Below are 26,443 nucleotides of genomic sequence, written 5' to 3' on the forward strand. Positions count from 1 at the left end.
ATGGAACTCCTGTACACTGCTGCTGAGAATATAAACTGGTGCAGCCACTGTGGGAAATAGAACATAGTAGAACTACCATAGGATCCAGCAAGCCCACTGATGGGTATATATCCAAAGGAAACAAAATCACAATCGTGAAGCGGTTCCTATACTCCCGTGTTCATTGCGTCATTATTCACAATAGCCAAGGTACGCGAACTATCTGAGTGTCTGTCAATGGATGAGTGGATAAAGAAGATATGGGGTGTGTGTGGGGGGGTGTATATTCACACACACAATGAAATATTATTCAGCCTCAGAAAAGAAGGAAATCCTGCCATTTGCAACAACATGGATGAACTTGGAGGACATCATGCTGAGTGTGGTTATCCAGAGAAGGACAAATAAGGCATGGTATCACTTCTATATGCTATCTAGAAAAGTCAAACTCAACACAACAGTAGAAAAGTGGTTTCCAGGGTCTGAGGGGCTTGGAATATGGAGAGGTTGGTCAAAACGTACAAATTTTCACTTATAAAATGAGTAAGGTCTGAGAATCTAATGTGAAATGTGGTTACTGTAGTTGGTAACACTGTTGTATAATTAAAATTTGCTGAGAGGACAACTTAAATGTTCTCACACACATTAAAAAAATAGGTGAGATGATGGACAGGTCAATTAACGTGATGAGAGGAACAGTGCACAAAATACAGGTGTGTCAAACCATCATGTTATACATTCAAGTATCTTACAACTTTGTCAGTTATACCTTAAACTAGAAAACAACAACAACAATGGTTTGTATTCTTTGGCAAATTTTTTCCTGTTAGTCTGTAACATTAAAAAAAAAAAGTAAAGTAAAAATGTTATTTTATTTATGACAGAGATAGTGAGAGAGGGAACATAAGCAAGGGGAGCCGGGTGAGGGAGAAACAGGTTCCCCGCTGAGCAGAGAGCCCAATATGGGGCTTGATCTCAGGACCCTGGGATCATGACCTGAGCCAAAGGCTGACGCTTAATGACTGAGCCACCCCGGTGCCCCTAACATTTACTTTTCTTGCAGTAAGAACCTTTAACATGAAGTCCCCACTCTTAACAGTTAACCACAGGCACTATGTTGTACTGAGCTGTAGAACGTCTTTATGTAATTCAACCTTTACATCTGGTGAGTCAAGTCCCCATGTCCCCCTCTTCCCACCCCTGGTAACCACCGGTCTACTATTTCTACAAGGTTGACTGTCTTAGGGATCTCATATGTAAAACCATGCAGTATTCGTTGCTCTGCGACTGGCTTACTCCACTTAGTGTAATGTCTTCAAGGCTGACTAATTTCTATTTACTTCTTAGTTCTTGTCACCAGTATGATATTGTATGCTTTAAATATTTTTTAAAATCCTCATTTGTAACTTAAAAATAAAATCAGCCAAAGGAGTACGAACACCTTACACCAAACACCCCACTCATCTACCCCCCTCTCCCACCAGGAGCCCAATCCTTTCCAGAATCTGACAGATAAATAAGGTGACAGTGACTTCACATCTGAGTTTTAAAACACCAACAAGGAATGAGATAGAGCATTTGAGAATGACTTCACCCTTTCCCCAAGAACCAAAGGAGAAATTTTTTTTTTTTTTTTTTTTTTTTGGTAAAGAAAAACAGTTAAAAGATTCGCCTCATACCTAGACCACACAAGGATCTCACCAAGTGTCAGATCTCACAGAACTATCTTCTCACTGAAAGACCCTGCCTAATGCTACTGTGTCTATTTTTGTGACCTCAGAGGTCTTGGGAAAGAGGAGAAGGAGGAAGTCTGCATCTCCCGATTCTGAGAACTAAAGGTGTGTTTGAATATGAATAGCTAGTTTTTACTTGCCTAAGAAAGGAGAGTAGACCTACAGTGGAAGATTCCAGAAACCCTTTCAATGTGCTCATATAATATAAGCTCTAACTGTGTGCACGATCCTTCTACCCTTCATCTTCATGGCCAAAGGGACCTTGGCTTCCATCAGCATGTCTGCCCCTTAGGTTCCACTGCTTGGGGAAGACACCACGATTGTCAGAACTGGAAGGGATTGCTGACCAGGATGGTCTTCAGCTGATGGGTGCTGTTAGATTTTTAAGAGGCAAAAAACAAAGGAGCTCTAAGAGGTGTTTACTGGGACCACCAACAGGTAGGTATGTTCTTCTCACAAGTTACTTAATTTTGGTCCCCCATTTACTGCCCCTAGGGCAGTAACAAGGGGCAGCTTTGGTAACAGTTACTGGCCTAATAGCAGATCTGTTCTGTCATTCATTCACAACATCACCCACACTGACAGCCTGGAAAGGATGTTAAGAGTACACCCACCAGACAGGTGACAGGAGAAATACAGTGACTGAACTAAACACCTAGATAGAACTTTCTGTGAGGATGGTAATGGTCTTTACATGTGATGGCCAATATGGTAGCCATGAGCCACATGGGACCAACAAACACTTGAGATGGGGCTAATATGGTGACTTTCATTTAAATTGTTAAATTTTAAAGAGCCCCATATGGCTAGTGATTACCATATTGGACAGTGAAGATCTAGAAAAAAATTTTTTTTTAAGATTTTATTTATTTGACAGAGAGAGAGATCACAAGTAGGCAAAGAGGCAGACAGAGAGAGGGGGAAACAGGCTCCCCACTGATCAGAGAGCCCACTTTGGGGCTTGATCCCAGGACCCTGAGACCATGACCTGAGCCAAAGGCAGAGGCTTAACCCACTGAGCCACCTAGGCTCCCTAGACAATTTTCTTTTTAATCTGTTTCCTTTCTTCCCTTGTCTTTCAGTAGACCAGTGGTTCTTGGCCAAGGCAAGTTGCTTCCTGAAACCCAGGGGACATTAATGTCTGAGGACACTTTAGTTTGTCCTGATAGGGGAAGGCATGCCATGGGCATGTGGTAGGGAGGCCAGCGATATGGCTAAACATCCTACAATTTATAGGATGCCCCCCCACAACTCTGAAGAATCATCGAGGGGCGCCTCGATGGCTCAGTCAGTTAAATGTCTGACTCTTGGTTTCAGTTCAGGTCCTGATCTCAGAGTCGTGGGATCTGTATTCAGTGCACAGTCTGCTTGTCCCTCTCCCTCTACTCCTCCCCTTGCCCTCTCTCTCTTCCAGAAATAAAATCTTAAAAAAAAAAAAAATCCTCAAGCACAAATGTCCATAGTACCAAGGCTCAGAGCCCAACCATGAGGCTTTTTTTATGGTAAGGAAATGCTTTCCTAATTTGTAGCTCTCCTATGCATTTCCCTGATTAAAAAAGCAAACAAACAAACTTAAATTGAGGTAAACATAGAACATAAAATTTACCATATTATGTTTGCTCCAGTTCAGTGGTGCTAAGGACATTTGCATCATTGTGCAACAAATCTTTAGAACTTTTTTGTCTTTCAAAATGGAAAATCTATGCCCATGAAACAGTAACCCTCCATTCCTGCCCTCCCCCGCCCCCAACAAACACCATTCTGTTTTCTGTCACTGTGAATTGGACTATTCTAGGTTAAAAGCGGATTAGATGAGGGATCTAGCATAGAAGAGGAATCCTACATCATTTATGTTTTTGTGACTGGGCTTATTTAGGAGAATGTCCTTAGGGTTTTTCCTGGATGTAGCCCGTGTTGGAATTTTCTTCCTTCTTAAGGCTGAGTGTTCCCTTGTCCAACCACACTGTATTCTCCACTACTGGGCACGCGGGGTGCATCCACCTCTCAGCTATCGGACATCCTACAGCTACAAACAGCGAGGGGTCATTTACTTGATTTCAAATGAATGGTTTTGGAAGCATTTTACATTTACAGAAAAATTGCAATGATACAGAGACCTCCCACATTACAATGTCCTTGCACATTACAATGGTGCATTGTCAGAGCCATGGTGGTACATTTTCATAAATAGACTCCAGAATTGATTCAGATTTTATCCCCTCCCCCCTCCCCCCCACTATGTCCTTCTCTTCCTCTAGGATCCAACCCAGGATACCGCGCAGCCTTAGTTACCATGTCCTATGCAGTCTCCTTTGGTCTGGGACAGTTTCTCATACTTCTGCTGTTTTTCAGGACCATGACAGTTTTGAAGGGTACTGATCTGGTATTTTGTAGTTTGGGATTTTCTAATGTTCTAATGAGTAGTCTGAAGTCACAGGTTTTGTAGGAAGGGGTGAAGTGCCTTCTCATCCCATCACATCCTATCAGGGGGTGCATGGGATCCCCAGGGCATCACAGCCAACATTAACCTTCATCACTTGGTCAAGGTCATCTATGTGCCAGGCTGCTCCACTGTCAAGTTACTATTTCCCTCTCTAAATCCTGCAAGTTGGAGGGCAGGTCGCTAAGACCAGCTCAACAGTGAAGGGGAAGGGGGGAATCGTACCCCACCTCCAGGAGATGGAGGTCATCTGCATACAGTAATTGGGATTCTTCTGAAAGGAATATTTGTCTCTCATACATTTATCTATGTCTTCCATCATTTATATTGGAATGTACTCATGGATATTTAGCTTACACTGTGGGTTAAAAATCAGTTTCTCAGCTTTGGCCAATCGTTCCTTTTTTTCCCCCCTCCATTTTTCTCTATTTTTTTTTTTTAACTATGTTCAGTTATCTAACATATAGCCCATCATTAGTTTTTGATGTGGTGTGCAGCGATTCATTAGTTGTGTGTAACGCCCAGTGCTCATCACAACACGTGACCTCCTTAACCCCTTCCCCCACCCCCCCCTTTTTGTAAAGAGAAAGAGAAAAGCACTGGCTCTGTTCACACATAGGATGGGGGGGGTAGCTGGGAGGGGGAAGGGTGGAGCCAAGGGAGAGGGAGGCAGGGAGGGATACTCAAGCAGCTCTCACAGTACTCACAGGTACTGGAGGCTGACCCAGGGCTCCATCTCAAGACCCTGAGAGCACGACCTCAGCTGAAATCAAGAGTCTGTTGATGAACTATTGAGTGACCCAGGCACCCTAGCCAACCCTTCCTTTTTAAAGGAGTGTATCACCAACGAGATCCTTGATATCGGATGCCATAAGGGGTGTCAAAGCTGACAAAACAGACTTTCTCCACGGAATGAGCCTTGCCTCCATGTTCCTACTGTGACAAAGGTCACACAGGTCATTCTTAACAAGCTGTTCTCCAATCCAGCTCCTATGAGTCAAGACTAAAATAAGGGCCAGTTGCAAATCACCTCTGGAATTATCCTGAGACACTTACAAGCATCCCCTCAAGATGGGGCTGTAACACCCTCCTGGGAGAGTCATTAAGGGGTCCGATAGAGAGCACATGGTCATTAGCACCGAGCTAGCCCATCAGGGCCACACATCCCTGGGTTCAAGAAAAGCAATAAAACCAGTCTGGGGTCCATTTGCCTAAAAGCAAAAACGGTTTCTCTAGACAAAGACAACAACCACTTAGAGTCCACTTCCATTTGCTCCGAGTACTTGACAAAACAATGTTTTGATCAAAAATATTTGGAATAAAACATTCATTCGGGTAAAGGGGTTTTGTTTTGAAAAAACAAGCCCTAGAAAGCCAAGACGATTGTATTAAATTCTTTGAAGCATTCCAGCTTTTTGGTTTTCTTCTGAAACAACTTGTCCCCCAACCCCACACACACCCCCAACCTGTTCTTTTTTAATAGGAATATTTCTTACTTTTGCATTTAAAAATCAAAGCTGAGATGTGGGAGGGGACTTCTAGGCGTGGATCTAGAAGTTGCATATGAATCTAAATTGCCATTGCGATGGCCATTTTGATTTTTAAAATTTAGTGAGTGTTTTTCAAATCTGTAGAGTTTAAAGGAGATCGGCGTTACTCGCTCAATCAGTTCACAGTCCCAGGCACATGACTGGGTGGTCGTTTACTGCACCATGGTCCATACTCACAGTACTCGTACTATGTGTATAAGTACCCTGTTTTCTTAGCATGTGTGTCATAGGGTTCACAGTCAGGAGCTCTGCCAAAGGAGTTTCAAACTCTGGGGCATTGTACTTAGGGGTGCTTTTCATTTCGGGGACAGATTCATTTCTGAAGTGCAGAGTCCTCCCTGGCCCCCAGTCCACATGCAGGACAACTTTCCTCCCGGAGCAGCAGGTACTGGTTCTGATAATGAGCTTTCTTGCCTGGGCACATCTGCCAAATTCCCACTGCACACCCTACTGTGAAATCGCTCTTTCAACAAATTCTAATGGAATTTAGAAGGGTTAAAGGGAAGCCCAGGGAGACAACACTTGGTAGGTTTCAAAGCACATAAGGTGTGCTGCAGACCCTCACACAGGCTAGGTGATCGAACGGACATTCTTCGCAATGGAGAGTCCCAAACAAGTCAGGCGCTAGGACCTCCACCGTATTCTCCAAGCTGAAGCTGCAGAGGCCTTTTTGTCCGTTATACCCGTGCATGTAATCAGTGATTGTTCCTATTGTAAATCCCAGATTCACCATCTGCACGCTCCAAAGGGCTGGGTGATTGTTACTACCCCATCCCTATGGGATTAATCTGCAATTTCACACTAAATGATTTTTAAGTATAATTTGTTACAATGATACAACATTACCATTTCTAAAACAAACAGCCGGGATTGTTACCTTGCAATAAAAAGCAGAGGGTGTCTACAAAGTGCTATATTTGAACAAGTTTATGTGTCATTCTGTTTTACAATCACTTCGCTTTAGACACAAGTGGGGAGAGATCTGGGGGTAAAAAAAGAAAGAAACAAACAAACAAACAACAGTCCAGAAGAAGTCTTGGGAAGGGGCTTTTAGTAAGCAAGAATGCTGCTTTTTGTTACTGGGGAACAGGATCTAAACATGAAATAGTGGTACTTGGAGTTCTCTGAACCGTCCTTTAAAACCATTCAGGGTTGTTTGGTGTTTGCAAGAGAGAGCCGCTTGCAGTGAAAAAACTGGAGCTTGGAATCTCTGTTGAACAATGAACTATTAAAGGTCTTTTTTGCCCACAGGAAGATCAAACCACCACCCCCAAATCAGTCTGTAATATTAAAAAGAGCTGACAGGAAGCATGCAGAATATTCCTTTTAAAAAGGCATGCTCCCCGCCCATGTCTTAATTATACAAAAGGTATTACTCCAAATGTTTCATCTATCCATTTCAAAATATATTACCCCCCAAATGAGTATGTATTTGAAATAAGTTTAACCAAAGTGAGGATTCCAAATATTTTCAACTACTTTCCTAAGGATGAAGCCTTTCCATCAGATTAAAACAAATATATCAAATTCATTTTTCCTATACTTTTGCAGGGGGGCGGGTCCTAAATATTCCCTTCAGGTTCAGATGGTTGAGAGGTTAGATACGGTTATTTATTTATTTATTTATTTCAGATATGATTATTCAACAGAGTTATAAAGCGGTTTGTACATTGCGCTGCCCAGTGCGCTCAATTCCATGTCTTTTAATTTAGCCTATAAACGGTGTGTGTGGCCTCTATGGGGCCAGTGTGAAGACCAGCAATTCCATGGCATGTAGCTGTGTCCTTAGCACTGGGACCCGCCTTGTCCCAAGCCATGCATCCTAAGAAGTGATGCCTAAAGTACACTGCCCATGAGAAGCCACTTAGTGCGGGAAAGTACAAGGGAGGGGTCCATAAACAACTTCTTCCCCATTCCCTGATGTGGTCAGATTGAACAGATCAAGTAAACCAAATCAGAGTGAGTGTCTCATCTCTCCTATGGGTGCAAGTAATGCTAAGGACACAGTACCGTAAGGACTAAGCTGGATGGGCAAAGCACATTGCTGAGGAGAGGAAGTTGCAGATAAAGGGTAGATTATTTGTATTAGCTACTGATAATCCTACTCGGGTTTTAATGGCAACGTGGGTGCATAAGGCATGCACACACAAACATTTTGTTTTTGTCTCCACTCTAAGAAAAATAACAAAAAAACAGATTCAAAGTCAAACGGTAAAGACCTAGACATTAGGGCTGAGCAATAAGGAGTGGTCAGGCCTGAGGCAAATTGAAGAGCATAGAGCCATCTCTCAAACTGGAGGCAGCTACGTTCAGTCCCAGCCGATGACTACCTCATGGGCTTGTTGGCTTCATGTGGCCAACTTTTCTGATTTGTCAAGAAAAGCTGGAAATCCCAGCTTGAAGGATTTCTAAATGCTGGCTTCTAATTCAAGTGATTTTTTTTTTAATTGTTTTTTAAAGTCCTTGAGCCAAATGAAGCCTGTCTGTGGCTGAATGTGGCTTACACACCACTGGTTCAGGATCTCTGATAGACACCATTAGAAAAAGACAAAACATAGCATGTAGGATTGGAGGTTAACTGCGCCTGTAACATAGGTCTAGTGGTGAGAGCAATGGGACGGGCACAATGAGGAACTGCCACAGGAACCACAAAGTGGCCAGATTAAATCAATTCTGGAATTTAGGCACAACACAGCTTTCCCCAAATGGTGATCGTCAGGGGGATTTCCTCGTGGAATGAAGGTAGGGGCTTAGATTGGGTACGATTATGGATTGGGGCAGAAGGCAAGGACCTTAAATATATCTTCATAACCAACACAGCATGGTCTGGAGGGCCCATAACGGAACTGCTCCCTGGAAGCCAGAATAAGTCTGTGTCTAGCCCTTCAGATCACTAGAGAACAGCTACATTCAGACTTGGCTCTTCAAAATTTGAGACCTCCCCCCCAGAGCAACTCAACCGATTCCTCACTTTTTTCTAGAAGAATGAAGCTACTGAACAAGAAGTACCTTTAGAAACATAAAAGCCAGGTCCCCTGGGTGGTTCAGTGGGTTTAAGCCTCTGCCTTCAGCTCAGGTCATGATCCCAGGGTCCTGGGATGGAGCCCCACATGGGGGGGGTGTTTCTGCTCAGTGGGGAACCTGCTTCCCCCCCTGCCCCCATACCCTCTGCCTGCCTCTCTGCTAGTTGTGATCTCTGTTAAATAAATAAAATCTTTTTTTTTTCTTTTTTTTAAGGCAGGAGCAGAAACATGGAGCAAAGCTCCTATAACTTGCTTGATGCACATCTGGCAGTCACACTAACAGGCATAATCTCGATTTCTTAGTTACGAACAACCTTTCTGAAGAGTAGGACGGGACAGTGGTGGAGCTGGGTGTGGGCAGAGGCAGGAGATCACACAGATAGGAAAACGTCATAGTATTCCCTTTCTGGAAACACTGGAGGGTTTGGCATCCTTTTATTAAATAAGATGCCAGACAAAATTATAACCAGCAGTTCCTCTATGAACGCACTCCCAAAGAGAACCATAATACACATATCAATCAGGCTAACAGGAGCAGAGATCAATGACCAGCGTACTTTCATGTTGCACAGGAAAACAACAAATTCTGTGCTCCCATCTTCAAAAACGGCATTCAGACATGGAACAGTAGCTTCACAGTGCTGAAGAACCCACCTCTTAGGAAATCATCAGAAGTGACTTTTTAAGTGTGGCCTTGAGCCCAGGGGAGTAAAGACTGGGTATGTTTTCTGTTGAGAACTTTCTGATAAGAAAATGCCACTAGACTAGTTTTTAACAATGGACAGGGCGGGGGAGGGGGGGACGACAATTTTTAAAGCCTGAAAATCTCCAGATTGTCGACTGCGTGCCAGACACAGCTCAGGACAACGTGGTCTCAAGTATCTATTTGTGGTATAATTATTTACAAGAAGAAAACAAAACACCTTGAGCTTCCTGCTTCATAGATGGTCCTGTGTGGTTCAGAGAGTGAACCACAGACAGTCAGAGTGGAAGAAAGAGAAATGATGATTGCTACAAACTGTGTAATCCTGACCATGTTTCCTTTCCCTCCCTACCGTCAGAAACTCAGAACAATAAGCAAAGTGAAAGTCAAAAACTTAGGGATTAAAGAAGAAATGGTCACGGCCCCATAACAGAAAAGATCAGGCTGCTTGAGCAAACAGAAGCTGCATTAAACCTGTTGAGTGAATTAATAGTTTTTAATCCTTCAAAACGAACACTGTACTCATATAGTGCATACAAGGAACTGGTCCTTCCAGGTATGAGCGAGTTGGTTTTAAGCAGGTCATTAACCTCATAAACAAATATTTTGCACATAGCCATAGGCACCTTAACTCCGAGCAGATTGGGCAAATGACTGTACTGCTGAGCTATCAAAATTTATCAGAAGCCCAGATGAGAACATTTTCCACTACATCAACCCAGAGAGTAAGCAGAAAAGCCAGATACCTGTTGTTTGTTCTCTCCTGCCGATTTTCTATAAAATTCAGGGGTCTGGTGAACGGGATGTCTGTTGAGCCTTTCGGAAATCTCCTAGCAGAGAAGCAAATATGTTTGCAAAGTCAGGAGTGAACTAAGACGATCCGGACGCAGAAGCAAATGATAAGGAGCTAAAACACCGTGGACATCAATGAATTTCATTCCCTTTCATTTAAAGGAGGGCGTTGGCCTATTACCTACTATAGGTGCCCACACTTACTTCATCACAGAATCACGTGGGACACTTGTTGAACATAGATTCCCCGGCTCTTCCCTGTTACAGTTTTAATTTCCACCCAGGTGACTCTTACAATTCAACAGACTTGAGAAATGCCATATACTTATAAAAGGGAAAAATGCATTAATGTAACAAAAGAAGGGTTTCTGCTAAGTTACTCGGGTTTTCTGCATGCACTCAACTGTAGGTGTTGGAGAGGCAATATTTTCACCAACCATTCCTGAAGCTAAGAACTTAAAATGTCAATCTTTAGTAAAATAGCCACCGTTCCCAGCCAAAAGTCCAGGCAGAGCAGCCAAATTCTCCAAGGAAAAGGGAGGTTTTAGAGGACTGCCCAGAGGACCCTGAATCTCTCTCCTTTTTTTTTTTTTTTTATCTTTTAATGAAGGGTCCCTTCCTGTCTTTTCCATAGTGCATGAGTTTATAACTCTCAGACTGAATGCCTTTTACTTAAAAAGCTTTACCGAATCCTCAATTTGCAGAAGACTTTCCAAACTGCTCTAAAGATATAAAATTCTACATTAGTGAAATGAGCTGTCATCTCAAAAGGAGGTAGTGAGGTCACGTCTATTTACATACAACTCCATTAAGGATTAACAGACGCTTGAAAACTTTGAATTCTTACAACTTAACTTTCAAATTAATTATTGGTCACAAATTATAGTTCACTAAGGGATACTCAAAGCGAAGTCAACGACCTTTAGAAGCAGGCAAAATGCAAAACGCGAATCTATATAGGTCGGAGAGAAATGAAAAGTTAGTGTTTCAGGACCGTGACCTTAACCAACATCTGTAAACTCCACTCTTTCCCCCTAGAGAATGCAAGCTGATCTATTTACTCCTGGCAGAGAAGAAAGGAGTAAGGGCGCCCAGGTGCTAAAAGAAAACCATTCAGGGGACGTGGACCAGCGCCAAGGTCACAGCCCACCTGAATGAGAAATGAAATCCAGGTTCATCCAGCCTAGGGAGACCTGGCTCCTTCCTGGACGCAAGCGCCAGTTAGGAAAGCCTTCCCAACCACGGATTTGGAGACGCGGCTCCCCTGCCCGCTGCGGGAATATACATTCAAGAAGCACTGGATGCCGGGCCTGGGGCCTGGCTCGGCCAGGGCGGCACAGACTTGTGCCCACGTGCAGGGCTGGAGCCATGGAGTCTCGGCACTCTGAGTTCGAATCCTAGTTCTGCCAGGTCCTGGCCGTGCCCGCCCCTGCCCACCAGGGACCGCTCAGAGCTTCGGGTTCGCCATAGGCACAAAGGGGACCGTCCTGTCTCCCAAAGGGCTGGCGTGCAGAATAAACGAAGGGACAGAAATCTGTAAGGAACTCAATCAAGGGTGACCGTGACGATGATGATTGTCGTGACTCTAGCAAATTCTTCCAGCGGAGGCTGGAAGAGCGCGGGCGCCGGAAACGTAGACTTTCATAGGGGATCGAGCTAACTCCAGCCCCTAGCAGGGGGCTGCGGGGACCTTTGTCCGCGAGCGTCCCGCCCGCCGCCGGCGGTCCGCGCCACCTTTCCCGCGGCGGGCGCCGGGCGGGGCGGGGCGGCCGGCGGCGCGGGCCCGGCGGCGGGGAAGGCGGGAGCGCGGGCGCACCGGCGGGCCGCAGTCCCCAATGGCTCGGCAGGCTCGGCTCGCCGTCCCGAAGCCCGAACGCCGCCGCGCGCGCTCCGGGCCGACTCACTCTCCACGCGGGGCGGGGGGTGGGGGCGCGCGGCTAGCAGAACCCGGCGCCCTCCACCTCCCGCCCCTGCGCTCTGCCGGTCCCCCCTCCCCCGCGGCCCCGGCAGGTGGAGGCGCCCGGCGCGAGCGCTCCCGGCCCCGCAGCCCCCGCCCGCCAACACGCGGGCGCAACTTTCTTAAAGGGACAGGTGGCCGGAATCCTCGTCTACCTGGAGCTCGGACTCGGCCCCCTGGCCGGTCCCCGCTTAGGGGGAGAGGAGAGGTCTCGGCAGAGCTCTCCGGCCACCCACCTCCTTTCCCCCTGGGGAGGTGACGGAGTGCAAGTTTTAATGCACCCGGCCTCCTTTTGCAACTTAATTCTTTTGGCCAAAATCACCCTCCCACTGCTCCTCAAAGCTTGCTCCCGAGCATGCAGTTGCTGCCACCACTGGCAAAGTTTGAAGAGGGGTGTCCCCACCCCTGCGCACCGCCCCGCCCCACCCCACCCGGAGCCCCGGGGCGTGCAAGGCTCGCCGATGCTGGGAAACACCCGCTGCAATCCCCTTGAACCCTGCCCTGTAACTGACCCTTGGGGAAAAAAAAAAAAAAGCCCCCTGCACGGCTACTGCGCATGCTCTGAGCTGGACAGCTCCAGAGAGGGAAATTTAAAAACGGTTCGAGCCGCGACGGCGGCCAAATTGCCGAACGCGAGGGGAGAGCGCGAGGGAGCCCCCTCCAAAACCCCCGCCCGCCCCAGGAGAGCCTGCAGCGGCGACCCGGCGAGGATCCGCGCCAGGTACCACCTTGCAGGGTCGGCTTTGCTCCCTCCTCCGGGGCAGTGCCCAGCATTGCATTTCCAGGGGTGGAGACCCGGGTGCAGGGGCCGTGGGGACTACCTCTCTCTGCTCCCCTTTTCTCCTTCCCGGGAGTCCCTGAGTGACTTTTGGGGCGGAACTGAGAGTCTTTTGGTGGGTTTCTGCGTTGGTTTCAGGATTGAAGTTTGAGAAACTCAGGGAAGTTTTGTTTTGTTTTGTTTTGTTTTTTTAGGCTGTGTTTCTGTGTGGCGGGGGGTGGGGTGCGGGTGGGGGTTGGACTGATTTTCCAGCCAGGGCATGTGGCATTTCTGTAGGCATTTCAAGGGCGAGAGCCTAGCGGGGATTATTCCCTTTGCTAGTGGGAATTTGGTTCCCCCAGAGATACATACATGACACATCAAGCTGTCCTTTTTTTGAAAATTTTTTTTATTTTCAAAGTGATTGTAACAGAGCTGCGGTTGAAAATAGGCTGGGAAGAGAATCTGGTTTTTCTGATTTCTATTTTGCAAGTCCACATTTTCCAAGACTTGACATTTGGATTCTAGAGTCTTCCTCCCCTTTTCCCACGAATTCGAAAGAACCTGCAATTCCATTCCATTCTCTTCCTTTGCTTCTGGAACCCTGTAGACTTGCCCTGGGAAAGTGACCTCTGATGTCCAGAAATCCTCTAGTACCACCTTTTTTTTTTTTTCTTTTTGAAGTGTTCTGCTAGTTGTTTGAGTTCCATCCTTCAGAGCTGTGGGAAAACCGACTTCCTACCCTGTCCACATTGTCACTGATGGGAGTTGTTTTGTTTTGTTTTGTTTTCCTTCTTGTCTTTTCCCCAAGGAGATGATAGAAAGTGACATCTCATCCATGATGTCAGGAATTATTCGAAACTCAGGGCAAAACCACCACCCCTCTCCGCAGGAGTACAGGTGAGGGTTGCTTCAGCAATAACAGTCTCTATATTTTCAAATTGTGTAAAGTGTTTCTGTGCTAATGTTTATGGTTTCTGCCCAAGAACTATTGTTACATTAAATTCTGTGATTTTGCAAGAGAGGGAGAAGATCTCTCTGAGAGTATCTGGGCTTGTGGCCTGGGGAAATGGGACCTCTCAAAGCCCAATCTTTTGTCTCTTCCAAGGGAGGTCCCCTCCTGGGTGAGAGACAGGGCATCCTGGCAAATGTTAAGACAATAGATTGCTTCCCCTACAATGGCCCCAAAGGGGCTCCAGGAAATGCCCCCCAAAAGCTTTGCGGGGGGGGGGTTGTGGTGGTGGGAGGAACTGGCTTACATCCTCTTTGGATGCTGGAAAAGTTGTGAGTGGGAACTGAATTCTTAGCTTGGCTGTATGATTTTGAGCAAGTCCCTTGCCCTCTCTGGGCCTCATTTGCTTGTCAGTTAAATGATGCTCTTGAATTAAGGTCTCTCCTGGGTCTCATGTATTTGAGGAATAAATTTGGTGGAGTCTGAGGCCAAAATAAATGATTTCTTGAGACAGGATGAAGCGAGGTACAATTGGGTGGGGGAAAGCTCCACAGAGCCTTTGCCTTTTTGTCTTCAAACCTCAGAGCTCAGACGGCCCCTAGGGGGTCAACCAGTCCCGTTCCCTGCTTTTACAGCTGGGGAGACTGAGGCCAAGAAGGGAGAAAGGGTTTGTGCAAGGTCACATAGCAAAGAGAGGGAGAAAAAGGAATGATCTGGAGTCTCCTCCCAGCCACTCTTCCTTGAGCCCAGGAGGCCTGAACTGGTTGGTTCCCAGTGCCCCACCCATCAGGGAAGACACGTTCATGGGTTGAGGGGGCACAGCCCAGATTATGGAGCAGGGACAGGACAGCGCCTGGCCTGGGAAGAGCAGGCTGTCACCTCGGATCAGTCCTGTTTACCCAGGGGCTGTCTGGCCTCCTGGGGGCCACTGCAACTCCCCAGCAGTGCCCTCTGGGACGGACGGAGGCCCCCAATTAGAGGGAGGTTGCTTCCTCAGGGCTGTGGGCCTGGAGGTTGCTTTCTGAGATCCAAATGAAGACGCAAATGCAAACAGCTATTTGCTGAGAACTTACTGTGTGCAGGTCCGGGACCCCAGATGGACTCCAGGCATGTAGCATTCTTTGAGCACCTACTGTATGCCTAGCTTGGGAGCTGCTCTGATTAGCCTCCACTGTACAAGTGAAGAACCAAGGCTTGGAGCAATGAAATAAAATCTTTAATGGAAAGCAGGAAAGTACACAACCACGGACCTCTAGGCTTCTTTCCAGCCCCGAACGGGTTTAAATCATGGCAGGTGGACTGGGGGCAGCCTGAGGGTGTTAGGAGCTTGGACTGTGAAATCAGTTATGATCCCAGCTCTTCTGGCTGTGCAGAGCAGTCTGAGTTTCCTTCATCCATAAAATGGGACTAGAAATAGTACCCACCGCATGGAGTTATTAGAAAGATTAAACACAATTTCCAGCTCAGCCACTTGCCAGTTGCATGATCCTGGGCAATTTCCCTTCTGAACCTTCATTTGTCTGCACAGCCGGGCTCATAAAAGTTACCTCTCACTGGTTTTAAGTGCAATATCTATGAAATTGTCTGGCCCCCAGGAGGCACTCCAGTCTGGGGGTGGCTCTCCCTCTGTCCTCCCAGCTGGAAGCCGGTGTTGGGAGGTGAGGGAAGCCATTGCTTCCCTAGTACCATAGAGCTTTATTGTTGCCTCAGGCACCCCATAAAAGCCCCAGAGTTAGGAAATCGGGATGAGAACAGCGGCTGCTCTGGAGTCGGATGTGTGTGCAAGTTCAAAAGCCAGCTTTGGACAAGTTGAGTTTCCTCACCTTTCAAATGAACACGATGAGGGCATGTCCTTCCTGTGGCTGCTGGAAGAACTGGGTCCATTTTATAGGGCAAGAGACACAGAACCAGCAGGTGCTCTTGTTCTTTTTTTTTTTTTTTTTAAGATTTTATTTATTTATTTGACAGACAGAGATCACAAGCAGACAGAGAGGCAGGCAAAGAGAGAGAGAGGAGGAAGCAGGCTCCCTGCCGAGCAGAAAGCCCTATGTGGGACTGGATCCCAGGACCCTGAGATCATGACCTGAGCCAAAGGCAGAGGCTTAACCCTGTGAGCCACCCAGGCGCCCGGTGCTCTTGTTCTTATGACTTAGTTCCATCAACGAGGCTGGCTTGCTGTGAGAGAGGAGTTCTAGGGAGTTCCTTGGACCCTCACCTTCTCCCAGGTACTGCCCAACAGGGGCTCCCACCTGCTCTAACCCTTGGGGTCTCAGTCCCCTGTGTCTTGGCCAGCCCAGCTCACAAACTGTCTGGGGGCACTGGGCAAGCTGCTTGTGTCCAGAAAGAGCAGAGAGCAGGCAGTAAGCTTACGGGGGGCACGGGGGCTGGGGTGCGGGGGAACCCTCAGTGCCTACCCAGTTCCCTGACCAGCTGGCAGGGCTGGGGCCAGTAGAGCAAGGAGCAGTCCAGCCTCAGCCCCCACCCAGAGTTGCCTGGGCATACTGCCTTTCCTGTTTGCATGGATCCAGGACTTTCTTGTGTTCCACAGCGAGCATGCCTGGAAGGCAGGGTAGTAATCAAAAGAATTGCAGCTGGTGGTCTCTTAAGCCTTTACTACCTGTGCCACAACCATCCCCATGAGTGTAGCCTGCCTCTGCCTGGTTTGCAGATGAGGAAACCAAGGCTTGACCTGTTGAACTGGCTTTACACGATGACACAGTCATGGGTAAAGGCGGTCGAACCAGAAGCTGTCTCACCCAGAGGGTATTGTCACCCCCACATCCACTCCACTCCCATGTCCCACTGGTGAAGAATGCAAGGGCTGGAACAGAATAAGTTGCTCTGCCATTTTGCCGCTGTGTGATTCCAGACAAGTCACTATCCCTCTCTGTGCCTCACTCTCTTCATCTGTGAAATGGAGTAATGAGAGAACCTGGGTCACAAGTCATTGCAAGGATTCTGCAGTGATTTTTCTGCCGAAAAGGAGTTCGGCCAGACCTGGAATAGAGTGCTTTCTCATGGAGGAGAGCTTCGATGATCACGTAGCACCTCTCTGGCCCCTTCCAACCACTCCCATTTTTCTCCCTGAATAATAGCCAAGGAGAAGTTTATGGGCTTCTCATTGCCTCTCTTGCGTCTCCAGGGAATGGCTCCAAGGACCACTCAGGCTGCTGGTCCAGCCTGTTTCCAGCCCCCTTGCAGCCCTCCATCCCCAAGGGCCGCCTTTGGCCGTTAGCTTTCAATGGCTGTGTGTGGGGATGGAGGGGGCGGGGCTGGGGGACAGCAGCTGGAGGCTGCCCTGCCCCCCTCCCACCCCCCCACCCCCCCCACCCCCCCACTCCCCTACCACCCCACCCCCGGGAGAGCTGTCGGGGAGTCAGTGGCTTGGCTTAGACAGCAAATTGGCAGAGGCTCCCTGCCTGTGACGCTGGGGCCTGGGGCCAGGGCAGGGCCAGCCCTGACCCCACCGACAGCAACAGCAACGGCTTATGTTAGATGCGAGTTAGCCTGTACCCCTTTGGCTCGGGGCTGGGAAGGAAGTACGCTCGCCAAGGTTCTGCAAAATAACAACTTCCTAAGCACCTACTGTGTGCCAGAAACCCATGAAACTCCTTAGGAAGCTCCCCATCCCGTTCAGTCTTCATATAACAACCATGAAATTAGGTGCTGGCATGATCCCAATTCACAGACAAGGAGACGGAGTCCAGAGGCATACATTCAGGAAGAGGCAGAACAGCAGGTTTCCACCCCTTGCCCCAACTTCAAGAACTTATCCTAGAGGTCAGGTCCAGCCATCTCCTTTTACAGATTGGGCAACTGAGGCCCAGAGAAAGAAGGTAGACTGCTGGCTCCTTGGACCCTCACCTTCTCCCAGAGCCATATCCCCCCTCAAGATGTGCACAAAACCCCTCCTCTCTTTGGACACTGGTTTTCTCATCTCTGAACCACAGTGCTGGACACAGACTGGATGCTTAATAAATATTCATTGGGAGATGGCTGGCTTGCTCAGTAGCACATAAGAACACATCCACGGAAAGGCAGGGAGGTTTATACTCAAATGATGACAGGACCCTACCGTGTGGACCTGGGTGGGCAGACGCCACCTGCTTTTCCTCTCGAGCTCCCTGCTGAGCTGTGGGGGAGGGGAGGTGGTTTCCCCACCATCGGTGTGGCTCTGCCCATTGGTTGTGACCTCCTTGCAGGAGGGAGGGTGGGGGCTCTGTCTGTCAGGGGCAGTGACAGTCCCCACATCTGTATACCCCTTCTCTTTCCGGGTGACCAGAAGCTCCTCAGGCTACCTTGCAGGCAAGGAAAAGAGAGGTAGCCTTCCCGGGGGTCCAGACTTCCTTTGGGGTCTTGGGTTCCACCCCAAGATTCATGGGCACACACATGCACAAACCCACTGCCCACCCTCCCACCAAGTCCCAGCAGAGTTCTAGAAAGGAAAGATTCTCTTTTCCAGGCTCCTAATCAAATCATTTCATACTAAGCTTACTCTTGGCCCCGCTGGGAATTCCCGAGCTTGCTAAACTGCATTTGGTTTTCTTTTTCCTGTAAACGGTTACAAAAGATATTTCAAAAGCTACGTTAACTAAATAAACACCACCATGAGATGCTTAGTCCCTTTTGTGTACAGGTTGGATTGGAAACAGGAACAGTTTGTGGTAATGTAACAATTTCCTACCGACCACATCTCCAGGAGGCAGGTAAAACCTCCGCGTTGTAATCAGAGCAGAAGTGATATCCCAGGCCTGAATGTGCCTCTGTCTTCTGCTCCGCTGGGTTGGTAACGTGTTTCTCCAAAGACAGTTTTTGCTGTGGGAACCCCTCCTAGGGACCATGCGAAGCCAGAGGAGAGGAAAGAAGGAACATTGTCTGAGCACCTGCCATGTGCTGGGCTCTCTTCTACCTTCTCTGATCTTATCCTTACAGCTGCCATCCATGGTGGAAATTATTAGGAGAATGATTCCATTTTATAGATGGGAAAATCAAGGTGCAGAGGGGTGAAGTGATTCACCCAAGGTAACATAGCTTTGTTAAGATGGGATTTGGGTCATAAATGGTTGTTTCCTTCCATGGCACAATTACTGTATTGACATTAAGGAACCCCGATATAGGAAACAGAGTTCACTGCGGGCTTTGCACGGGAGCTCTGTAAGCGAAAATCTCCACAGAAACAGTAATCCTTCCCCCAATACAGGTGGCCCACTGCAGGCACGGCCAAGTCCCTTAGCAAGGGCTCCATGGAGTTTTACTTTTATAGCAACAGGAGGCAGTGGCCGCAGGGGTCCAGCTCACCTTGGGGGAGAGGGGACAAATATTTGTCAAAGAATGAAAGCTGTCTGGTCACTCTGACTGTAATCATGTATAAGACAAAGTCATCCCTTGACCTCCAGGAGTTTAGTATCTGGAAGGTGGGGCTTGGCAATGCCTGAGTAAAATTAATGGGTGATCTCAGGGGTCTATGCTATGTAGACATTAAAAGCTCTAATCATTCCAGGGGATGGAAAGACTGGGAGATACTGGACGGGTCTGGGAGGCTTCCTGGGGTGGGGGTATGGCCAAGCCAGGCAGGAAATGGCTAGAGACTGGGCAATGCAAGTCACATTCTAGTTGAGCTGGGCGGCTGGGCGGGGGTATCCTTCCACCTTCTCTTATTTTAGCAAAGAGGTAATAAACGCCCATAGGGTGCCAGGCCCTGTGCTGAACAAAACATAGGGCCTCCTAGTCCTTGCCCTCTTAGCGTGGAAAGACTGGAAACATACATAAATGAATACTTGAAAAATGCTTAATGTTCTGCAGACACATACAGGAAGAACCCCCAGAGGCCAGGGGAACCTCTTTGAGGAGGGAAGATTTGGGCTGTGCTGAGTAGCATGAGGAGGAGCCAGCTGCGAATGACTGCATGGAATAGCATTCCGGGCAGAGGGAACAGCATATGCAAAGAGCACTTAGAATGTTTGAGGAACTCAAGGATAGATAGGTTTGCTAGAACGGAGGAGATGAGGACAGGAGGGGAAGGCAGGGGTGGGAGGCGGCCAGGCCAGACCACAGTGAGTACCTGGACCCTTACTCCCCTAACGGGTTTTAAGGACAGGGCCACATTCTCACGTCTCTTTTGAAAGGCTACTCTGACTGCTAGGTGTTAAATCCATCCATTCCACAAATAGTTGTCTAGCCCTTGAGCCAAATGGTGTTCCATACCCTTCCTGTGGTTTGCCCTGAACCAAGCGGCAGGCCCTCTTCCCCCATCTTGCCCACACATGCGCAAGTGGAATCTCACAGGCACTGAGTTACCTGCACAAGGACCTCTGTTAGGAGTAGGGCCAGGCCTGGAATCCAGGTGTCCCCGGGCTCACCCCTGCAGTGCCCTGCCCTCTTGGCTCAGCTCCCATCCCTCCAGCGACACGCTGATTAATTAAGGACATTGTTAATTAACATCGTCAGGTTGGTCCCCTGGTCCGTATAGTATGACAGTCATGGACTCCAGTGGTGCCTCGCTTTGCCCAGGGTTGCCAAGGAGGCGCCCATCCGATCCTTCTAAAAATGAGGATACTGACTCACTCTTCCTGCCCACAGCTTGATTTATTTCAGCTAAACTGGCAGAGAGACCAAGCAAAGAGGCTCCAGGGTGGGTGGTTTACGCCCCAGCTCTTTTGCTTCCATGCTGTTTGGCTGAGCGCTATCCCTTTGCCTCTCTGAGCCTCAGCAATCTGAGAAATGGGTTTGCTAAGGAGCCATTCTGCAGACTTTTGAGAGTTGAGGGAGGTGTAGACCAAAGAGGGCTGGCAGGGAGGTAGGCATGCTAGGGGACCAACCCTCCATCCTGGGTCACTTAGAAAGTTATCTCCTTGGACAGAGGCCCTTCTGTGTGCTTGCCACCCAGCACAGCGAGTTGGAGTTCAGGGAATATTTCAGGAGTTCAGGGACACTCTGCTAGTGCTTCTACCTTAGAGCCCACTCTGCTGGATGCTCACTTTTTAGAAGATGGTTATAATCATGCAAACACTGCCACGCAAGGCACACAGGTGGGCTGGGAACACCCCTCCCCCCCGCCCTCAACAAATACTCTGAGAATGAGCACAGATGTTAGCACCCCATGGTACAGATGAGCAAACTGAGCCCCAGAGAGGTAGACTCCTGCAGACCAGTCTCAGTAAGTAGCTGCATGGAATTCAAATCTAGGCCTGGCTGACCCCAGAGCCGACACTTGTCATCCCAACTTTAAAATGCCCCAGAAAAGGCAACAGGGGTGGGGAGTGGGGAGGTGCTAGCTGGGATAGGCTCGGAGTGTGGTATTGCAGAAGGCTTGGGACTTCTGATGAGCAAACTCACAAGGGCCCACAGATGAGACATGTAGAATAATCAGCACATAGTAGGCTCTTGGAAAATGTCGGCCAGATGAGTACACTGCTGATAGACTATTCCCCGGGCTACCACCTGGCTCCTAACCAGGGTCTAACCACAGCCTCCCGCATCCCCCACTCCCTCTGCAGTCTACCCCGAGTGGCCCTGCAGGCTGTGTGTCCATCCCAGTGGCAGCCCCACCGAGATGGAAGGGGCTCAGACCCGTGGTGTTCCAGATGGGGAAACTGAGGCTCAGGGAAAAGTGCTGGAGCGGGTACCTGAGGCCATTGGCCAGAGGCTGCGGAGGCAAATTCTCCTGGCTCGGCCTCACCTCTCCTATCTATGAACAGGGGTGACGACACCCCCCCCCCCAGGGGTGTGTGTGGTGGGGGGTTCTAATAAGGAAAGGATGGATATGTCCCTGTGTGCGGTGGGGAGCGGTTACTGAATTCAGGGGACCCTGGGGAGCCAGATAGGTTTTTTTATTTTCATTTTGCCCCAAAAGCTCTCCACTCGTTAATGAGGAGGGACCCCCTGTTGATAATAAATGCCCCAGTTGGTTTGAGAAGGGAAGCCCTATCTGGGATTACCTTTGGGACCCCTGATTTTAACAACCTGATTTTTCAGTGGAAAACTTGATGTTTCATCTGGTCTGATGCTAATGAGCTAGGGTGACGTCCTTGCCCATCACCTCCGGGTAGATGTCTTTACTATTCCTGCTTTCTACACTGAGCCCCAGAGCAGGTGACCAACACACAGCCAGGAGTGTTCAGACCCTGGTCCACCCACCTTGGGGTTCATGCCTTCCCCTAACCATTGTCTACTCTGACACTGTTGCATAACAGATGGGGAAACTGAGGCCGAGAGAGGAAGAAGCACTTCCCCAAGATGATAGAACTTTGGAAATGTGAGCAGAGACTACGTGCAGGCTGCCCCCTTGAGCTGTGGAGTCTTGGCATCAAAGGGAACTTGGAGGAGGCTTGGGCTCATCTTTCATCCAGTAGGGGCCTGACCGGTCATCCATCAACTCCTGCTTGAATGCCCCCCATGAAAGAGAGCTCACTACTTTGTGAGCTGCCTTAGTACAAGGTCCCCATTTTTACAGAGCTCTCCTATAACTTCCTCCCTGGTAGGAGGTAAAGTGGGGGAGTCTTTTATAATGAAACATACTAAAACAAAAATTCCATGAAATCAGCTCCTGAAATTTCCAAACCTTAATCATATTTCCAATTTTAAGGCAATGTGGAAACACCACAGATTTTTCCATCATGACTGAAAAGAATGTTCCAGACCACCACTGTCTTGTAAGAACTTTCTGTGGTGATGGAAATGTTCCAATTCCATGCTGTCCAATACAGCGTGGCCATTGAACCCTTGAAATGTGGCTGGTAGGATGAAGAAACGAAATCTGTACCTAATTTTAGTAAATTTAAATAGTCACGTGTGGCTTCCTATGGATAGCACAGTGCTAGAATTTTCTAGAATCCACAGAAAATATTTCTTTAACTGTTCCTTATGGGGCAGGGAGAGAGGACAATGGGGCTGTAACCAGCCCAGTCCCCAGTTGGGGGGCCGTAGACAGGCCTATTTCTCCCTGGCCTCAGTGTCTCTATCTGGTAAACGGGAAGGCGGTAACAAGTAACCACACCTGCCTGATCGGGCTGGGCACACAGCAGGGACTTGCCCACCCCAAGCGATTTCCATAGGCTTTTATAAAATTAAATAAAATTAAGCTGGGCCTTTCACCCTTGCCTGGCCCTGGGGGACAGGGGGGGCAGTGGGAGTGGGGACATCTAGAAGGCTGGGTCTATTTGTTCATTTGTCCAATCCGTGAGGACTTTTTGAACACCTGCTGTGTGCCTGGCTCTATACTGGGCTCTGGGGGGTACAGCTCCTCCCTCAGGGAGTATAAGGTTCCCTGCTTCAACATCAGGTTCTTCTAGGGGCTCCTGCCCCCAGCTGTGGACTCAGCCCTGGTCCTAGCCCTGGTCCTGGCCTCCTCCCTGCCAGAACTGGGGGTGCCTGAGAGCTGGGGGTGGGGTACAGCCCCTGTCTTCTTTGGAAATACCTCCTGACCCAGAGACTGAAAAGACAGACCTAGAGAGAGTGAGCAGGAGGGGTCTTGGGAGACCCCCAGGATGGTAGGGCTGGATTTTGCCTTTTCCTTTGAATTGCAAATGTCCTGTCTTCTCCCAGTAGAGGGGAAACCCACTCAGGGGACTGGTAGAAGGTCACACATACACATCCCCCAGGGAGGAATCCCAGACACTCGCTGATGGCGCATGTCTCACAAAAACCATGTCCGCTATACACCATCACCCCAGCTCTGGGGATGGGTACAAGGAATTGGTGCTGGCATTACCCCTTGACCCATCTTACAGGTGGGACAGCTGAGGCTGGAGATTACACGCCTGTCCGAGGGCCTCTGGCTGGGAAGACAGAGTGGTTCTCAAACCAAGAAGTCTTTCTCAGGTGACACCAGCTGATGACCCTATGGTTTATGCCATTTACAAGGAAGTGCTAGAAGAGAGTAGGAATGGGGCTCACCAGGGCATCTTTAACGAGGGAACTCTAGGCCTTGGTGAGGGACAGGTGGCAGGTGCTTCACACAGCACCAGCACTGTGGACAGAGGGCTGACATGCCTCTGCAGGGAGTGGAGGAGACAGATGGGTAAGGACCTGGGCCTGGCAATGGGGACGGGACCTATTTAGGGCCTGGCACACTGCCTCCCGGTTCCTGGGGCGCACGGGGAAGAGGCCTGAATATGGGGGATGAGGGAAGTGAGCCAGGCTTCAGGGCCAGCGGACCCCCACCACAGAGCTTCAGGGTGTCCATGTCCATGGCAGGAGACAGGCGGGGATGGGAGATGCCAGTGTTAGGCACGGGCAGGAGGGAGGCCCAGCAGGGGGCACGGGGCCTGGCCACCAATCCCAAAGGGAGAATGGGGACCAGGCCTGGGTTCAAGGTGGAATACACACTGGCCTGTGGGCTCCTCGAAACCACCCAAGGAGACAGAGACAGTTATACTCCCATTTTCCAGATGAGAAAATGGAGGCGCAGGGACCAGAAGTGGCTTGTCTGAGGTCTCACAGCTAGGGGTCACCAGGACTTGAACCCAGATTTGTCTAGTCAAAGCTTGCACTGTGCCCTCCCAAGGTCCTGTCACACCACCCTGGAGCTGTCCTTCCCCCGGAGCTTTGCTGGGAGGTGCCAAATGTGGCTTCCACAGCTCATGGGTGGGACCCCAGGCTCTGGGCTGGGTCTTGAACTCTGCATTTGAATCAAGTCCTGGGCAATGCTGGTATCCACAGCCCCACTCGTGAGCCCCAAGTTCATGGGGGCAGGGGAGCATCACCCCCAGGGGCCCTCTGATGGAGCAAGACAGACCTGGGTTCAAGTCTTGGGTGGCTTCAGTTTCCCCATCTGTACAGTGGGGCTGCCTGCTCCCCGTCCCTGTTGGAGGCTGTTGCAAGGAGTCAGGGAGGCAGAGGCTAGCTCTGTGGGTGTTAGAAGTTCTGGACATGAGAGCCACTGTCGCACCATTCTTTGGGTTGGTGGCCTGGGGGTCAGCTTATTTCAACCAGCCAAGAAGGCATTTAAGCCCTCAGTGATCCGACAGTGGCAGTAGGGGGCAGAGAGACAGCAGCACAAACTTACTGGCCCTGGCAAGGTGCAGGGAGCAGCCAGGATGCAGAGGGGTCCCTGAGCTTGGGGTCGGGATGGCCAAGACTTCCTGGATGACAAGTCACTCTTGGGCTGGAATGAGCCCGCACAGACAGCCCGGAGCCCTAGCCCTGGTCTTTTTCTGGACTATGAATCAGAAGCAAAATGTTTCCCTTCTAACCTCAGTTTCCCCATGGATCAAATGTGTGGTGAGATGAGATGATGTCTGAAGGCGCTTCCACACAGTAAGAGGCCAGAAGACAATGTGCAGTGAGCCTCCAGGGATGGGCACCGTTTTGAAGGGGGGTGGGGGAAGGAAGCAAAAGAGCAGCACTCCTTGCAGGGGGAATTGCTAAGGCATGGCAGTGGGACCATGCTCGAGGGTCCCAGGGTGGGGAGGGTGGCTGGAACAGACACTGCGTGGCCGCAGGAGGCTGCTTGTGCTTCTCATAGGTTTGTGTGTGTGGGTGTGGGTGATGCTGAAGGAATGGGGAGCCGGGGTCGGGGCACACAAACAGCAGGACCAAAAAACCCCATAAAAGCACAGTCAGAATAGCACCATTTACTCCGCACCCTCCCCCACCACGAGCTCAGCAGCATTGTTAACCCTCTGCAATCCTCCCTCCTGGGGAAACAGGCTCTTAGGCATTTAAGTGACTGCTTGGGAGTCTCAGTTTCTCTGTCTGCAGAATGGGGAGAGAGCATAGAGGCAGTGCTCAATACACGGGAGCCACTGGTGGTTGCAGCAACAGAGGCGGGTCCTTGAGACCACAGAGCCCAAAGCTTCCACAGACTTCCAGTTCTCTAGGGACCTGGCTGATAGTAACATCAATACTGGTATGAATGAATCTTGATCGCAGCCGAGTCAGACACTGTTCTAAGGGCTTTCCGTGTGATCGCTGCTGAATCCTCCTGACACCCTAGGAGAAAGGAAGTGTTATTAGCCCTATTTTACAGATAAAAACTGAGGCTCACAGAGAATAAGTCAGTGGCCCTGGTACACAGGTAAGTGAAAACTAGGATTGGAAGCCAGAGCCTGAGCTCTTAACCACTCTGAGGACGATCTGTCAGTCACCAACCGGCAGAGACCCTGCTTGCACCCAGAAAGCCAGTTTGTTTACAAGCTCCCCCCCCAACCAATACCACTGTGGGGGGGCTCTGGCTTCAGAAACCTGCCAGCAGCAGCTCACCTCCATTCCTTCCTGCTGCCCCAGAACCAGAGAGAGCTGCAGGGGCAATGGGGAGCTACAGCAGGTAAGGGAGCAGGAGCAGGGCTCGCAACACCAGACTCTGGGAGGTTGGCCAGTCCTGGGGTGGGGGGGACTGGCCAGACGCCCCCATGCATGCGGTGGGCGGCACACCAGGCCCTGCCCCTCAGTCTCACCCCATGGTCTCCACGGGCCTGAGGGGACAGATGGCATCGCCTAGGCCTGGGCTGTGGCTGTCCCTCGCCAGATGAGTTACGAGCAGGCTGCAGGAGTGGCAGCCGGGGGTGGGGAGGGGGGCCACAACGACAATGGCACAGATACCTTAGGACAATGGGGGC

General features: G+C 49.4%; 2 protein-coding genes across 2 annotated transcripts in view; one reads left to right on the plus strand and one right to left on the minus strand.

Moving 5' to 3' along the window:
• Positions 1-10,697, minus strand: part of MYO1H (myosin IH) — a 102,084-nt gene extending 91,387 nt beyond the window's left edge. Inside the window, exon 1 of the mRNA XM_045076724.1 lies at positions 10,175-10,697. The gene's annotated coding sequence lies outside the window, so the exon portion shown is untranslated. The remainder of the gene's footprint in view (positions 1-10,174) is intronic.
• A 1,649-nt stretch (positions 10,698-12,346) lies between these two features.
• Positions 12,347-26,443, plus strand: part of FOXN4 (forkhead box N4) — a 29,403-nt gene continuing 15,306 nt past the window's right edge. The window contains exons 1-2 of the mRNA XM_004779109.3: positions 12,347-12,898; positions 13,746-13,834. Coding sequence (XP_004779166.1) covers positions 13,749-13,834 — 86 coding nt within the window. The 5' untranslated portion in view covers positions 12,347-12,898; positions 13,746-13,748. The remainder of the gene's footprint in view (positions 12,899-13,745; positions 13,835-26,443) is intronic.

Source organism: Mustela putorius, unplaced genomic scaffold (assembly GCF_011764305.1).
Source record: "Mustela putorius furo isolate JIRA1106 unplaced genomic scaffold, ASM1176430v1.1 tig00000193_pilon_pilon_pilon, whole genome shotgun sequence".
NCBI classification, from domain to species: domain Eukaryota; kingdom Metazoa; phylum Chordata; class Mammalia; order Carnivora; family Mustelidae; genus Mustela; species Mustela putorius.